This window comes from Melitaea cinxia, chromosome 1 (assembly GCF_905220565.1).
Source record: "Melitaea cinxia chromosome 1, ilMelCinx1.1, whole genome shotgun sequence".
Lineage (NCBI taxonomy): Eukaryota > Metazoa > Arthropoda > Insecta > Lepidoptera > Nymphalidae > Melitaea > Melitaea cinxia.
The window spans coordinates 15,063,422-15,082,259 of NC_059394.1; the positions used below are offsets into that span (position 1 = coordinate 15,063,422).

The window sequence follows — 18,838 nt, forward strand, 5'->3', positions numbered from 1 at the left end:
GCTAATTTACATGATTGAAGGAACATTTATGTACAAGAAAAAAGTGAGTACACAAGACATTCGTAAAGTTAAATTTTAACCTTTTACATAATTGAATGACTATTTTTTTAAATGTTTTATTAAAAAATAATCATACGTCTGTAAGTTAACCATTTAAAAGGTTACAAAAAATGGATAAACACCAGCCTAGTACGTCTCAACAAAATAGACAAGATATGGATGTGGATAATGAGTTGACCAATAAATTTTTGAGCGGTGAGATGTCGTTTGCTGAATATTCAAGCGAATGGTGCAACGGAGAAGACGATGAGGAATTTGAAGAATTAAAAAAGAACAATGAGGATTCCACACAGTCAATACAATTAGTAGAAAAAATCAACATCAGAAGACGCAGAGGAACACGTTTATCTCCAGCTCTGATGGGGTTAATGGGTGAGGCAAATTTACGATTTGCACGTGGAGATATTGATATGGCTGAACGAATGTGCCATGAAATTATCAAACAATTACCTTCTGCTGCAGAACCATACCAAACATTAGCACAAATATATGAACATGATATCGAAAAATCTTTGCAGTTTTTATTATTAGCTGCTCATTTGAGTCACTCAGATGCAGAGCATTGGTGGAGACTGGCTGGAATGTGCAAACAAGTGAATGATGTAAAACAAGAAATGATTTGTTATAGTCAGGCAATAAAATCTGAACCACAAAATTTTGAGGCTCATATGAAAAGACTTGAATTTCTAACAAAATTAGAGGAAACTAAATATCCACTCAACACTTTAAATATTACAAGAGTAAAATGTTATCATAAGATAGTTAATTGTTTTTCATCAAGTGAAGGAGAAATTTTAATGAAGTATGCAAAACTGGCAGCCACTATGTATCATAGTACTTCAGAACCTGAAAAGGCAGCTGAAGTTATGTTTACAGCATATAAGAAATGCTCGTCACTATTCACCCTTGCAGATATAAATATATTACTCGAGTTACTTATTTCACAAAAACAATACCACTCATGTATAGATATCTTTGTATCTAATATAGGTGTTGAAATTGAAGCTGAAATACAAACAGTCAAGAACGCTAATGATGAAATAGAGGAGCATACTAATTACTTAAGTTGTACCACACCTGGTAATTTGGCTGTGGATTTGAAAAGTAAATTATTAGTATGTTTCATTCACTTAGGAGCTTTCAGTCTTGTACAAAATTTATTAAATGATTTTTTAAATAGTGATGTCGAAAAAGCTGGAGACCTTTATATGGATATAGAGGAAGCTTTTTCATCAGAGGGTCATTATGAGATGGCAATTAAGCTACTGGAGCCTCTCGTAGAAAATACTAATTTTGATCTAGGAGCTGTTTGGCTTAAATATGCAGAATGCTTACTCAAATTGGGCAGAGAAGATGACGCTATGCAAGCATACTACAAAGTATTAAAACATGTACCACAGCACCCTGATGCTTGTAGAAAACTTTTCACAATTTTAAAAGACCGAGGTGAGATAACAGAAGCATTAAAAATTTTACAACAAGATTATAAGTATGTAGTTAGTGCTAGTTTATTGTATGAACAATGTAAGTTGTTAAAAAGTCAAAATGATCTACTAAAATACTTAGAAGTTGGAGAAGCACTATTTTCGAAAGATTTAACAAAATTTCGAAATCAAGAAGAATTAAAGTTAGCCTGTAGAAGTAAAGGTAATGTAGAACTTATTTATAATTTTCGTACCATGAGGGGTGAGAGTACTTTTCATGAGGATGATATTCAGTTTGAAGATGAAGCATTTCAACTATCACCGAATGAGGAATATGAATTTTTCAAAGAGCTACTTAAAATTGCTTGTGACCACAAACTTTATTGTACAATGCAAAGGTTAACATTTTATGCCATGATGTCTAAGGGACTAGCACAGTATCGCCATGCAATTGAATTTTACTGTTTCCAAGCTTGCCTTTTGAATCGTGATTTTACAAATGCAATAAGATTTATTAAGGAATTTGCAGCAAAATATCCTGGCCCACGAACATATAATTTATTAAGTTATGTTGTTAACTCTTTAGACGACAATACTCAAGGAAAATTTTTATCTAGACTTTTTCAAAAAGATTATAATATTGTTAAACATATGTTTTTGGGAAACAATTTTTTAATATCAGGTAGATATCTTGTTGCTTTAAAATATTTTTTGGAATATCATGTACAATGTAGGGAACCCTTGTCAGCTTTACTAATTGGAGTAACAATACTTGCAATGGCAGCCCAGAGAACAGTGGATAAACATCACAATTTAATATTACAAGGATTATCTTATCTTCTTACATATAAACAACTGAGAAAATGTGACCAAGAAGCTTATTACAACATAGGCAGGGCATATCAGATGTTGAGTATTAATAACTTAGCAATTGAATATTATGAGAAAGTGTTAGAATGTGGTCCAATTACTACATGTAAAAAGCATGGAGTAGTGGATTTAACGAAAGAAACAGCATATAATCTTTATGTATTGTATAAAGACCAGTCACCGGAAATTGCAAGAAGATACATGATGAAATATTTAGTTATTTGAATAAACACCAAATCATTAAATTGTGTTTTAATGCCTTCGTAGAACTTGTTGAAATTTTTTTTTTTTATTTATTTAAAAATTAACATCCACGGGCTTAAAATGCCTATGCCTTTTGTTAAACATGCATGCATTATTATAATATCACAGGCGATTTTTCATTACAACTACAACTCGACAGTCCTGTGACTGCCTAGTAACAGTAGGACGTGGTCAGACACTGACGGTTTTTTTTTGTTTTGTCTTTTTTTTTTCCTTACACTTTGATGGAAAAGTATACACATTGTTCATTAATTCGTAATTTCTGAACATACCTATTATTATTTTTCGTATCTATGTCTATATTTACACTTATTTGCTAGTTACCCTACACTCATGTTCTTACAATATACACTTGCCTATGTTACTGCTAGTAAGGGTTTTTTAAAATATATTTATTTATATATAGTTATTATTAATATTTATCTATTTATTATTTATTTATTTCTGTTATTTACTTGCATTTCACTACATCGCATACTTACATAGGACTTGTTTCAATTAAATTTTTTATATATATTTTTAATGTTACTGTATATTTTATTGACAATTATAACCACCATATTAATAATGCTATATGCTATAAAATTTTAGTTATTTCTCACTTCTTTTTAGATTAGCTTAGAAGAATAAACATGAGTGCAGTGACAAATGTATTTCCGGCAAATCTTATTTTATTTGGAGATTTATGTGAAGTTCTCGAGCAATTGTATAAAAAGAAGAGGCAAAAACAAGAACAAAATAAAATACTGGCAACGTTTTTGAATAATGTAAGACTTAAAAGTGCAAATACAAAAGTCGAAAAGGTAAAGGTCATCCCCATCTCAAATACCTAATAGACTAACTTTTCTGTTTCTTTGTTTACCTTTATGATAAAACTTTTACATTCACTCTAATATGAGCAATACACAGAAAAAATAATTTATAAACAGCTATAATATTTCTTCAGATACATACCTATTAGGTACAGTTGTGACGGTTTTTTTGCTTGATCATCAATGCTTGATTATATAAATATTACTTACATTTGTCTATCTATAGATAGACAGTTGCATAATTGTTATTCGTTAAAATTCAGTTTTAAAATATGTATATACCTACCTACTGTATTTAATTAAATAATTTATGTAGGTAGTGAAATAGTCGGATTAACCATTTTTATCCTCATAATGCCCACCGATTTATTGAAATCTATAACCAGAAAAATGTTCCGCATACAAGTACTTTAGTTCCTGGTACAAATGCACAACCTGATTACGATTTTTTTGGAGCGGCTGCCGCTCGTTTCAATGTTTCATAATATGTGTGTGTATAAAAAATACTCTTGATAACGAAATTATCGCCCAATGGGACAGTTTAAAAATAATTGTGTTTGCTTGCAAACGAAAAAAACTGACTTTAATTACATCGACAAGTAATACAACGTAAGTAGACGAAAAAATGAACAAACGCACTAGTCGTCATTACGATTTTCGAGGGTTTCCCTCGATTTCTCTAGAATCTCATTATTAGATCCTGGTTTCCTTACTATGGTACCACACTTGGGATATCTTTTTACTAACAAAAAAGAATTATCAAAATCGGTTCATAAACGACGAAGTTTTATCCCCGAACATACATACATACATATATATAAACGGTTGTATTGAGTAACTTCTTCTTTTTTGAAGTCGGCTAAAAATCAGTCAGATTTAAATTGAACATAACTTTTGTGAATACACAATATATTCAAAATCAGTCTGTAGTGAAAGACTTATAGTAGTGGTAAGCAAGCAAGTCAAATTAATGTAAAATAACATGGTAAGCATGGTCCATAGATTATACACTTAAATACTAGTAGCATGGTCTTTAGGTGGTAATGCGCTCTTCTTCATACATCCTACTAAAAGATATAATATAAAATGTATGCAACAAATACAGATAATAGGTCTAATGAAGTGAGTGCGTTTTAACCGACTTCCAAAAAAGGAGGAGGTTCTCAATTCGATTGTATTTTTTGTATGTAGGTATGTTATCATTATCAGAACTTTTGATTGGGTGGACCGATTTAGATGAATTTTGTTTTAATTAAAAGGTGTTGCGTGTCATGTAGTCCCATTTAGATTTAACTAGCTGACCCGGCGAACTTAGTATCGCCTAACACAAACTTTATCGTATGGTATTAAAGTTCAAATTGACTTTTAAGTATTATCACAAATCTTTTGTATGGGAGTATAGAAAAATGTTGTTTTTAGACTTTTTCAGGAAATTAAATTTTTTTTTTAGAATTTTCTCTCCGTAAGAACCATCCTCGTACTTCAAGGAAAGAGGAGCAGCGAAATCGGTCCAACCGTTCTCGAGTTTTGTGCTTAGCAACACATTCAGCGACTCATTTTTATATTATAGATTGAGATCTGACCATGACATTTTAAAGTTATATCGAATAATGCATATTTACTTGACTATTTTTTCGTCGATCTACGCTGTATTAATCCTGATAACTTTTCACTGGGTTTATCGATTTTGATTATTCTTATTTTCATCAAAAGGTAATGCGTGTCAGGCAGTCTTATTTAAATTTGATCGAGATCTGATTACTAATTTTTGAGTAATCTTTGCTAACGTATATTTACTTGACTGTTTTTTGTATTTTACCTCATAACTTTTTACTGGGTACACCGATTTTGATGTTCCTTTTATAAATCAAAAGCTAATATCTGTGGCTAATTTTTTGTGCTGTCATGTAGTTCCATTTAAATATGATCGAGATATAATGAGCACTTTTTGTGTAATCTTTGATGACGCGTATTTATGAGACAATGCAACGCCACGTCACGTCACGCCAACTTCTTTCTTCTTGTTTTAATCGAAAGCGGATGCTTGTCTTGTGGTCCCATTTAAATTTGATCGGGATCTGATGACTACTTTTTGAGTAATCTTTGATAGCGCGTATTTACTTCATTATTACGTTACTACATACTTACGTTGTATTATTTAGTCTTGTCGGTGTAATTGAAGTCGGTTTTTTTTCGTTTTCGAGCAAACACAATTATGTGACGTAAACTTGTCCAGATTCCTCATTTACGATATCTATATTATCATTAATTTTCTCTTTCACAATCGTACCCAGTCACTTATATAATAATGGTTTTAAAAGCAAGTTTTTGAACTAAACAAATGAATATTATATAATAAAAACAAAAACTTTCAGGACGCTACGTTGTATCCAATTTTGAGGTTACTGATGCCACAGTGTGAGCGGGAAAGAAATGCGTATAATTTAAAGGAAAAAAAGCTTGGAAACTTGTTAGTAAAAGTTTTATCACTGACTCCGCAGTCACCAGATGCTCAAAAATTAACAAACTTCAGTTCCGTTCACAGTTCATCCCAGGAGGGTGATTTCGCTGGCATAGCATATTTTGTTTTGAAAAGTAGATTTGTTCAGAAGTCGTCAATTTTAACAATAGGTGATATTAATGAAATTCTTGACAATATTGCGAGGGCCGATGTCGATAATAAAGGAGGTATGTTTTTCATGCAATTATGTACCTATTTATATTATGACTCTGGTGTAGTTGTGTGTGTCATGTTGGCGCCTACACATTCGCGGTGGCGGTTCGAGTCCCGGTCGTAGTGAATTTTTATATTTTAACAAATTTTTTGTACCGGTCTCCGTGTCTATCCTCGTGGGTCTGTGCCTCAGAGAGTACGTTAAGCCATCGGTCCCGGTTGATATCATAGACACATGATAACGATCGTTACTCATAGCTGGGAATATATACGCCAACTCGCATTGAAGCAGCGTGGTAGGCCAATGCCCAGCAATGGATTTTATAGTCTGAATCATTATCCATTTATAAAAAAATATTGGCGAAGCGAGTCACTATCGCAGACAAGGTAACTATTTTTATCGTAGATACTTATATAATCGAAGACGCGTTGGCGTAGCGCTGTTGCGCTAGCGGTCGGGGGTTCGAACCCCGCACATGACAATTTTTTATATTGGCCACATAGATGTTTGTCGTGGTCTGTCTATCGGTAAGAAATTTTTGTGCTAGTGTATTGTGTGTGCTTCCAGACCCCCGACACAGGATACAATCCTACTGGGGCCGTTGAGTGTGACGCATTTATTTATTTATCAGTACATACATACAATAATACAGCTCCATGGCTGCCTGTCAGTGGGATACTTTTTTAAATACCTGTGCAAGGCTGTCAAAGTAACGTACCTACCGTGCAGGCGCATGTTTTCTAGATTATACAGAGCACCAACTTAACAAACTTGAGCGCCTCCAAAATTTCTGTATACGGTTCATATTTGGGCTTCGCAAATACAACAATATCTCCGATTACTCTAACTCCTTCTAATACATCTTCCTTCTGTTCTAATTCCGTTACTGTTGAAGCTGACCGCCTTTGGAATTCTGTTCTGCTTCCAAAAAGACGTGCTCCTACTCCAACCTGATGTAAGCAACTTCTAAAGAAGAGTTATACGTCGCTTAATACATACATACTGTCGTAATTCAACACTACCATATCGTGCCCTTTATTTATTTATTTATTTAAAAGTTACAAAACGTTAAGCTCTTCAATAAAACATAACATAAAGCAATATACCTACCACACAGATATTTTAATACAACATTAGTTAAGTAAATATTTCTGTATTTTATTTTTAGTGCTTTTGGATGAAGTCTTTAGCTATGCTATAAAAAAATTAACAGCACTGGAATTCAAATGGTTCTTGAGAATTATACTAAAAAACTTAAAACTAGAAATGAGTGAAAATCGAATATTAGCAACTTTTCACCCAAATGCAGTGGATCTTTATCAAAACTGTACAAACCTACTGAAGGTAACTTCTGACCCTTTCTATATCGTTGTCAATCAAACATTATGTATTCATTTTTATTTTTAACATTTTTTACTGTCTAAGGTCTGTGAGGAATTAAAAAACAGTGATGTTCCGTCTGGAACTAAGAGTTCGGATGAGGTCGGTGTTAAGTTGTTCTTCGCTGTGAAACCGATGCTGTCTGAACGACTGGACGTGACAGATGTTCATAAGCTTTCTGCTAATATCACGTACCACGTAGAAGACAAATTTGATGGCGAGAGGTTCCAGGTTAATGGTTCCAAGAATAAATTAAAAATACATAAACACACATAAGTATAACACGCTACGTAGATGCGAAACATTAACATTCTCGAATATCCTGACGAAATCTCAATCAAGTTGTAACAGGAATTGTCGATTACAATATTAATAAAAATATTTTTGTACTTCGACGTGGTTTGTGTTATGGTTTATGGAGTTTTTTTTAATTATCAAATAAAATAACACTTAAACACGATCTTGTATGAGTAACAATATACGGAAATAAATCCTAACACTGCACAGAAATACGGCAGTAGCTGCTGATGATATGATAGATAGGCCTTAATTTGGTATCTATTCGTAAGCAATATTATTACACAACCTTAAAGTATTTAATAAAAATCTGTAATATGTATTGCAGATACACATGGAAAATGGTATATTCGAATATTTTTCGAGGAACAGCTTCACGTTTTCAAAAAATTATGGAAGAACTTATGATTCTGGATCATTGACGCCATACTTAAAAGACTGCTTTTCGTCTGATGTTCGTAATTTTATTATAGACGGTGAAATGATGGGATGGCATAAGGAAGATCAATGCTTTGGATGTAAAGGTGACTTGTTAAATTTTAAATTACTGTTACAAATTACTAAGTAAATTGCGAAGGTTAGTGGGTTCTTTATGTTAAGTTGTGTTACATGACTTTTAAATTCGATTGATTTATCTGGAACGAATGGGTTTTTGAATATAGAAATCGGCTTAAATTTTAAAACCACGTTCTGTCTAAGAATTTATTATCTGTGCTTTCTGTGATCTTTTATGTGACTATTTTTTTCTATTTAATGCTGCAAATATATTTTAGATCGAAATTTTTTAATACTTCTATACTAATCATGTAAAATAATTTTAGGAATGTCATACGATATCAAGAAGATAACGGATAATTCATCGTTTCGTCCATGTTTTTGCGCTTTCGATATTTTATATTATAACGGAAAATCGCTCATTGGTTCTTCGCAGAATGGCGGCATGCCACTGAATGAGAGACTCGAGATATTGGACTCACTGTTCATTGACGTACCTGGCGTAATACAACACAGCAAACGGACTATTGTTAAAAACAGGTATTAGGTTTACTGGATGCTAGTTTTTGATACTTATTATAATTATTTTTTAACCGATTAAAAAAAAGGAGGTTCTCAATTAGAATTTTTTTTATTTATGTTATAATTCTGTTTTAATAGAAAGGTGGTGCTTCTCGTGTGGTCTCATTTAAATTTGTTCGAAATCTGATGAGGACTTTTTCAGTAATCTTTGATAGCGCGTATTTACTTGACTATTTTTTCGCGGTTTTCTTCGTGGTTTTCTTGTTTTTTTTTTTTTTTTTGTTTGCGAGCAAATAAAATTATTATACTACTAGGGTGGTAAACAAGCGTACGATTCGCCAGGTGGTTAGCGGTTATTGTAGCCTTTAGAGGTCTGCAATACAAGGAGCATCAAAAGCGCGTTGCCGACTGTACCTCCGAACCTCTCCACGACGTCTCGACGGCTACCTTACTACATAACACAATAGTACTTATGAGTAGTGTTATTTGACTGATATCTTCTGTAAGGCTTTGATGGGATCTCACCAGTTCAATTACTCCAAGTGTTGAGCAAGATGTTTGATGCTGTACTCCAGCTCATAAAATAAGTACCATGTTAAATTTTATCTTTTTAACGCCGAGTTGCACGAAAAGAAATTAAAATTTAAGTAGTGATTAAACTAATTTAATTGCAAGAATTGTATGAAATTATTGTGATTAAATTAGTTTAATCTCTACTTAAAGTTTAATTTTGTTTCGTGCAACTGGGCGTTAATTCCTTAAAATACAGAATATCTAGTATGAATTTTTTTGGAATATTATTATTTATTTATTTTCACATATAGGTTGCGTGTAAGTCTTTGTTTTCTTATAAGAGCAATCTTACCTTTCAAGAGAGGACAAGACGATGAAAAATTATTATAGATAGTTAATATGATGGTTACAGACATTATTACAGTTTCCCAAATAAGCCTGTTATCATCTGAAAGAGAATGTAACATAAGTACCATTTTCAGTACAGACATCTTGGACGCCTTGAACGCCGCCATCGACAACCAAGACGAGGGTATCGTTGTCAAAGATGTGAAATCATATTACTGTCCCAACAAGCGCAACGCGGGTTGGTACAAAATTAAACCCGAGGTACATACGAACTACAAAGTTCAAGATTTTTTACATTTTTTTGTTTCGTGGGTATAGAAGATTTTTTCTCTTCTTCAGAAATGTGGTTTTAGTTTTGGCCTTAGATTTTGATGAAGTTTCATCCGTTGATCATCATCATCATCATTTCAGCCTATCGCAGTCCACTGCTGGACATGAGCTTCCAAAAAATCGCGCCAAAAACGGCGTGAACTCATGTGTGTTGCCCATAGTCACCACGCTGGGCACGCGGGTTGGTGACCGCAGGGCTGGCTTTATCGCACCGAAGACGCTGCTGCCCGTCTTCGGCCTGTGTATTTCAAAGCTAGCAGTTGGGTGGTTATCCCACCATCGGTCGACTTTTTAAGTTCCAAGGTGGTACTGAAACTTTGTTATCCCTTAGTCGCCTCTTACGACAGCCACGGGAAGAGAGGAGGAGGCTATATTCGTCACTACCGTAACCACACAGCGTTTTTCATACGTTGAACTTACCTTATACTTTTGCCATTAGACCTAAATACTGTTTGATAAATATTATCAATTCCGTAAATAAAATATATGTAATTTATTTTGTAGTACACCGACGACACTATGGAGGATTTGGATTTAGTAGTAATTGGTGCCGATGAAGCTGAAAACAAAAGGCAGGGCCGCGCTAAGAGCTTTCACGTTGCTTGTATCGATGTCAGGCCAGGTAACGTTTTTGGATATAACGTAACAATATACTATTAGCAAGTAGTATATTTAAATTACTGCAATATTTTGGGCAGCTTTACCTACCCAAAAATTTAGGCCAAAGTTAGAAGATATTAATATAAGATCTCTGTATTATCTTCTGCGACGGAGTCCAACTATTAAGTTTTATTTTGGGATAGACTATTTTGTTTGATCCAATTTTTTTATAATTCTCCAAGTACCAATGTTTTCAAACGAAGTATTTATTAAATCAATTAGCAGTGAGTAACAATTCGAAGTAGGTAGCAGCAAAAAATATTTTGCTCAAAACTTGGAGAAGTTCGATTGAACAAGTACCTCAACCTTACAGAAGATCACAGCTAAATACTGCTTATAAGTAGTTTCATGTTCCTGTAGTGAGTTTAGCGGTCGGGTTATAGAATCGGTAACGTGTGGCGAGTAAGGTGGAGGTGGACCTTAGAACTGCGAGGATTGCAGGCATCTATAGGCTACAATGTCCGTCATAAGCTACAGCCAATTTTATTGGTTTAGGCTATTTAACTGGTTTATAATCCACAAGCTGCAGTTTCCGCTTACCATCAGGTGGAAAAGCCTTTATTTAAATATTAATACGCGAAGCAAAAACTTTGTACCCCTTTTTACGAAAATTGCGCGGACGGAGGAGTACTAAATTTCGCAAACTTATTATTTCGCCCATTTATTTCAGTTTATATAGAGAAAGATTGCAAAATGCTAATATTTTTTAACCGACTTCCAAAAAAGGAGGAGGTTCTCAATTCGACTGTATTTTTTTTTTTTTATGTATGTTACATCAGAACTTTTGACTGGGTGGAGCGATTTCGACAAATTTTCTTTTAATCGAAAGCTGGTATGTGCCAATTGGTCCCATTTAAATTTATTTGAGATCTAACAACTACTTTTCGAGCTATATCTAATAATGCGTTTTTACTTGTCGCTTTTTTCGTCGACCTACGTTGTATTATACCGCATAACTTTCTACTGGATGTACCGATTTTGATGATTCTTTTATTGTTGGAAAGGAGATATCCCAAGTTTAGTACTATGATAAGGAAACCAGGATTTGATGATGGGATCCTAGAGAAATCGAGGGAAACTCTTGAAAATCCGCAATAACTTTTTACTGGGTGTACCGATTTTGATAATTCTTTTTTTGTTGGAAAGAAGATATCCCTAGTTTAGTACCATGATAAGGAAACCAGGATCTGATTATGGGATCCCAGAGAAATCGAGGGAACTTCTTGAAAATCCACAATAACTTTTTATTAGGTGTACCGATTTTAATGATTTTTAATTTAATCGAAAGCCGATGTTTATCATGTGGTCACATTTAAATTTCATCGTGATCTGATTACAACTTCTAGAGTAATCTTTGATAAATCGTTGTTACTTGACTATTTTTTCGTCGATCTACGTTGTATTACTCGTCGATGTAATTGAAGTCGGTTTTTTTTTTCGTTTGCGAGCAAACACAATTATTGTAATAATGAATAAAAAACATTAAATTAATAAAAAAAAAATACACACTACTATGTATTTGACACACAGAAGCGTATATACTCTTTTGTTTATTGTTAAAGCCTGTGTTTAAATTATGGTCGAATTTCGGCTACTGGATGATCATTAGCATATAACCAATTGAGCAGTAGTTTTTTTTATGTAACGGTGTATGTTATGATCGGCAAACAAGCATACGACTCACCTGATGGTAAGTGATTACCAGAAGTATCGCAAGCGTGTTGTCGACCCCGTCCCCAGTTCCCCCAAGAGCTCTGGTCACCTTAGGTCACCTTACTCACCAACAGGAACACAACCTTGCTTGAAAATAGTGTCACTTAGCTGGCATCTTCTGGAAGGTCGAGGTCGAGGGGTGCTGCTCCATATTTTGAGCAGGAAACTTCTTGCTGTGCCTCACTTCAGTTAAGCGGTGGTGAGTCAGGCGGGTTACCTGAAATGCTGTGTGGTTACGGTAGTAAGAATATAGCCACCTTCCACCTTCTTCTCGTCCCGTGGGTGTCGTAAGAGGCGACTAAGGGATAACACGGTTCCACTACCACCTTGGAACTTAAAAAGCCGACCGAAATACACAGGCCGAAGACGGGCAGCAGCGTCTTCGGTGCGACAAAGCCAGCCCTGCGGTCACCGACCCGCCTGCCCAGCGTGGTGACTATGGGCAAAACACACGAGTTCACGCCATTTTTGGCGCGAACTTTCGGAGGCCGATGTCCAGCAGTGGAGTGTGTGAGGTCGATGCCCAGCAGTGGAGTGTGTGGGGCTGAAGCGACGATGACGCCGGCGTGCAGACGGGCTGGCGCGCTACGTGTGCGTGGGGCGCGTGGCGGGCGGGCTGTCGCGCGAGGCGCGCGCGCGCGTGTGCTCGCAGCTGGAGCGCACGTGGCGCGCCTCGCGCCGCGCGCCGCCGCCGCCCGCGCTGCTCTTCAAGGAGCTGCCCGACTTCTGGCTGCCGCCGGAACACTCCGTCGTCTTCCAGGTGCGGACGCGTCTTTATTACATATAGCTTTATAGAATACTAGCTGACCCGGCAAACGTTGTCTTGCCGCTAAACGCTATTTAAAAATAGGGGTTGATTGTAGAGGGTTGAAAATTTAGGGTTGTATGTATTTTTTAATGTTGTATCATAAAAAAATAGAAATTAAAAATTTTGTCTAAAAAATAAAAAATAAAAATTTAGGGGTGGACTACCCCTAACATTTAGGGGGATGAAAAATAGATGTTGGCCGATTCTCATAGATACCGAATAATCACAAAAAAATTCATCAAAATCGGTCAAGCCGTTTCGGAGGAGTATGGCAACGAAAACTGTGACACGAAAATTTTATATATTAGATTTATCTCTCATTAACACCTACAGTCACATGAGAAATTATCAACAATAATTTGGGTGAAATAGAAAAAATGTCCAGCAGCTCACAGATACGTTGCGATTTGTTTTATGTATAATATTGTACTTACAACAGAATTCGCATTACTAAGATACGATACGATTCAGCCTGTAACATTCCACTTCAGGGCATAGGCGCTGTCTCCGCGTAGGAGAATGATCGGAGCTTAATCCACCGCGGCGCTCCACTACGGGTTGGAGGATACATTCCATATTATGTACTCATCACAATCGCTATTAGGTATATATGATAACAAATCGTTAGTTTAACTGAGGTAGGGCACAGCAGGAACTATCTTGCTCAAAATTTGTAACAGTCACACTAGGAAGTACGTCCCCTTACAGAAGATCACAGCTAAATAATACTGCTTTAAATTAGTATTGTGTTCCTGTAAAATGACCAGATGACAATTCGAAAGTGCTTTCGAAGCCTAATTGAATATATTTATTTTTGATTTTGATTTGTGGTGAGTAAGTTGACCAGAGCTACTGGGGGAGATTTAAGGATAAGGTCGGCATCGCGATGGTAATGGTGCTGCAGGCTTTCGTGTCGCTCACCATCAGATGAGCCGTATGCTTCTTTGCCGACCTAGTTGTAAAAAAAGAAAACAGTAAAAATTACGATATATGGTAGTAGAAATCATAATACACGATCACGAATCATAATGACACGCGTTGGCGCAACGGTTACAGCCATGGATTGTACCTGTTGCGCTGGCGGTTGCGGGTTCGATCCCCGCACGTGACAAACATTTGTATTGGCCATACAGGTGTTTGCCGTGGTCTGGGTGTTTGTGCAGTCCTTGCGGGTCTCCCCACCGTGCCTCGGAGAGCACGTTAAGCCGTCGGTCCCGGTTGTTATCATGTACACCTGATAGCGATCGTTACTCATAGTAGGGAATATATCCGCCAACCCGCATTGGAGCAGCGTGGTGGATTAAGCTCTGATCCTTGTCCTACATGGGGAAAGAGGCCTATGCCCAGTAGTGGGATATTACAGGCTGAAGCGTATAATCATAATACAACAATTGATGGAATCAAGTAGGTGCGTGCCACAGAGCTGGTCCGCAGCGCGGGCCCCGGCGCGCGGTACACGCTGCGCTTCCCGCGCGTCGTGCGCGTGCGCAGCGACAAGCCCGCCGCCGACGCCATGACGCTGCAGGAGTTCGACAAACTCGTCGACGTGCGTTTACGTGCTCACAAACACTATTTATTCTTACACCCCAATCATCTATACCGATATTATTAATCTTAAGAGTTTGTATAATGGTTTTATTACGAAACCATATGGAATAGAAAATATATTACTTTACTTTTTAACCGACGAAAATAAGAGGAGGTTTCTCAATTCGACCCTATATATATTTTATTTAATTTTTTGTTCGCGGATAGTTTCTTCGTTTGTGAACTGATTTTGCTGATTCTTTTTTTGTTGGAAAGGAAGTAACCCAAGGGTAGTACCATGATTAGTAAACCGAGATCTGATGATGGCATCCCAGAAAAATCGAGGGGAATCGTAGTAGCGACTCTAGTAGGCGTTTGTTAATTTTTTTTCGTCTACTTACGTTGTATTACTTGTCGATGTAATTGAAGTCGGTTTTTTTCGTTTGTTAGCAAATACAATTATTTTTTCAATTTTCCAATTTTAACAGAATTGATTCAGTTCATGTATAAAGATCATTTCGTCTTAAAGTAAGATATATATGTATAATGAGATTTTTCCTGAGATACCATCCCAATTTCACCAAATGTCTTGCATTACTTCTACTTATCATAAAACTTTATACTTTAAATAGACAAGAAGTCCAGTAATCAAATTGAGCAAAAAGCGTGTGCACGAGTCTCAACTAAATCAAGTTTCGACAACGCTTCGCAAACGTACCGCGAACGTGCTGCAAGTTTCCGAACGATTCCGAACGAAAACGGCCGGCGATGTACCAGTTGTTTCCAGGGCTCTACTGGATAGGAAACTGTGCATCATTTCTGATGAAGACGACTGCAAGAAAGTCGACTTGATACGAATTATAGAGTCGCACGGTGGGAGACATGTTGAAAATCCTGGTAAGTTCATCACAATATGTAGTAGGCACATGCGATATTGCAAATAGATTTAACATTTACTACAATTGTGTTCAATAAATAGTCTTTAGCTTGAACAGACAAAAAAAAAACGACAATACTATGTCAATCATTACATAGTATTTTTTTTTTTATGTCTCTAAGTCGGCAAACAAGCGTACGGCTCACCTGATGGTAAGCGATTACCGTAGCTTATAGACGCCTGCAACAACAGAAGCATCGCAAGCGCGTTGCCGACCCAATCCCCAATCCCCCAGGAGCTCTGGTCACCTTACTCACCAACAGGAACACAATACTGCTTGAAAACAGTATTATTTTGCTGTGATCTTCTGTAAGGTCGAGGCCACGCAGAGTTATAAAATAAATAAATTTCTAAAATAAAAGTAGCCTAAGTTACTCCTTATTAAATCAGCTAACTGTCAGTGAAAGACCTTTCAAAATCGGTCCAGCCGTTTTAGATATTAGCCGGAACGAACAGACGGACAGACAGAGAAAAAATGTAAAAAAGGTTATTTTGTTATATGTACCGTGTATACACCCATATGCATTTAGTAAAAAGCGGTTATTTTAATATTACAAACAGACACTCCAATTTTATTATTTGTATAGATAAAGATAACTCAATAAATGCAATTGACTAAACCCAACAACAAACCCTCACTAATACCACCAGGTCCAGACACGTGGTGTTGCATCGTTGGGAAACCGACGCCTTTAGCCAAGAAACGAATAGAGTTACAGGAGTTGGATATAATAACTGCCTCCTGGCTTCGCTCGCTCCCCATCTCGGATACGTCTTGCTCCTTGTGTCCTTTACATATGTTGTCTATCAAGAGAGGCACAAGACAGCAGTTAAGCGTAAGGTACGATTCGTTCGGAGACAGCTACAAGGATGAAATAGATGAAAGTATTTTGAAGAAATGTTTGCAAAATATGGTGAGTACTGAGTACCTGTGGTCATAAGATTTTGTACTTTTTTTAATTCGATTATGAATCCTTTTTTAAACGGAACTTACCGGGATTACTAATTTGTGAGATTGCGGACATCATTGTCAAAGGTATACTTGAACCGTTTGAATAAAAGTGCTAATAGTAATCGGGAAGTTGTGTTGCCTTATATTCATTTATAAAGGTCCAAATTAAAGCAAATCTATCATGTATAAAACAAAAATAATTCAGGACCCGATTTCTAGTAAGCGCTGCATTCGGTGTTAAAAGTAAAGTTTTTGGGTAGAGTATTCTCGATAAAGCTAAACGTATGTAATGTGGAAATCCTTACTTATGTAGATATGTAGTATGGTGCAGCTGTATGTATGAGTCATCGAGGCTGATCATCATTCATCATCATTCATCATCATCATTTCGAATAAGTCATCGAGGCTAATCAAATTGGATTAATTTAGAACATTTTAAATTTCAAACAATTAAATAAGGTCCAATTTCGATATCCTTTTCTAGTTTTAACATGAACATATTAACTACACTAGTCATTCGTTCACAAGATTTGAATTTTCATATCTATTACAACAATTGCTCATTTTACCGCTCTTTATACTCGTACCTTACGATATTTCTGTTTTTATTTTAAGTGATGTATTGTTTTTGTTTTAGTATACATAATTATTATTATTATTTTCTCGTGACTGTACGTAGGTACGTTTACCCTAACTAAATCTATATTAAATGAGATATCATATTTCAGGAACCATCAATATATTTAACAACAAAGGAGAAACTGAAACTAGATAAACGTCTGTTCGGCGATGACAATCCATTCTCGTTCCTGAGAAGCTGCACGTTACACATTATAGGAAAGCCTGTACACGTGTTATTAGCGAAAATGTACGGAGCCAGCATCAGCGATGATTTCTCAACTTTGACCCATTTTGTTATACCTAAAGATACAAGGAGTGAAGATTTAGAAGCTTATAAAATAAAAGTAAATGCAAAAATAGTATCTACTGAGTGGTTGAAGATGTGCTTTCATAATAAAAGACTTGTGAATGAAATGGAATATTTAATTTAATATTGATTAAATAAATATATATTTGTGTATTATTGCTGGCTATTTTATTTCATCATACTTTCTTCTTCTAATTCATCAGACATTAATTTGATCGATTTTAATGTAAAATGCCCCAAACCATGGGCGTACCCACAGTGGGGGAAGGTGGGGCATTTCTCCCTATCCTGACTCGAAGCTGATAATAGAATTTTAGATTTATTATACCAGCAACAAATTTCAATATTCATTTAGTAACCTTCAAAATTAAAATTACCGCGAGAAACAATGGAATGTGCATGAACTGAGCATGCAAAGAGGTTGCTTGTGGTCAAGTCGAGTGATTTTCGAATGAAGATTGAAGTGTTCAAATATTGTAGATAATAAATACAAAAAGTATCAGTAAATAAAAAGAATTTTTAATTTTCTATGTAGGTACTTATTAGTACTTTTTTACATTTAGGTATTTGCTGCTGCCGTTACAAAATTCTGGGTACGCCCCTGCCCCATACTAAAAATTAACACTAAAAATTAACGAATATATTTAGATATATATTTTCCTATAAAACATATTATAGCGCGATTTTTTTAGAAGTTGCTTAGGTAGGTACTCTATGAAAAATTTGAGGCCTTTTCATACGTATACCTAATGTTTATAGGAAGATAAGCATTATCACAATATATGGTTAAAAACGTATTTAAACCAGAAGTGTTTTTATTTATTTATTGAACCAATAAGATAACAGTTTTTTCACATTTTTGGAATATTTCTCTTTGTTAACAGAATTATTAACTTGATTATTTTGTATTATTACTAAAGATAAATGTGTTACATTCTTAAATAATCCTGTATACAGATGTGTATTTATCTGATGAGGTATAAAAGTAATTGATACTTGGTTTGTTTGAAATGAATAAGTAATTGTACGATCAGAAGCGATCGGCCGCGAAATGAATTAAAATCATGCGAGACCGCGCCGACACTGGTGGCTCTGTTCGAACTTGCTTCGAATTTTATTTGTAGATATAGATTTATTTATTTATTTTATTTTATTAGGCAATATACTTCATTTCAATACACAGTTTTAAATTACTATCGTACCTAAACATAAAATGATAGTAATTAAGTAGATCCCGACTAGAAAAAAGGTCAGGTTCAACCAGATCATATATCAGGACCGGATCAGGATAGAATGAGGCATGCCAGATCAGGCAAGCCCTAT

At 35.5% G+C, this 18,838-nt stretch overlaps 1 protein-coding gene across 1 annotated transcript; it reads left to right on the forward strand.

Moving 5' to 3' along the window:
• The first annotated feature begins 94 nt into the window (after window positions 1-94).
• On the forward strand, window positions 95-17,671 carry LOC123657620 (DNA ligase 4-like). Its single transcript, XM_045593144.1, has 13 exons — window positions 95-1,628; window positions 5,806-6,118; window positions 7,274-7,449; window positions 7,531-7,716; window positions 8,111-8,306; window positions 8,604-8,817; window positions 9,795-9,921; window positions 10,495-10,612; window positions 12,936-13,123; window positions 14,580-14,717; window positions 15,331-15,595; window positions 16,287-16,549; window positions 17,316-17,671. Exons 1-13 carry the CDS (start codon window positions 171-173, stop codon window positions 17,637-17,639), a joined length of 3,966 nt encoding a protein of 1,321 aa, XP_045449100.1. The 5' UTR covers window positions 95-170; the 3' UTR covers window positions 17,640-17,671.
• Window positions 17,672-18,838: the final 1,167 nt, after the last annotated feature.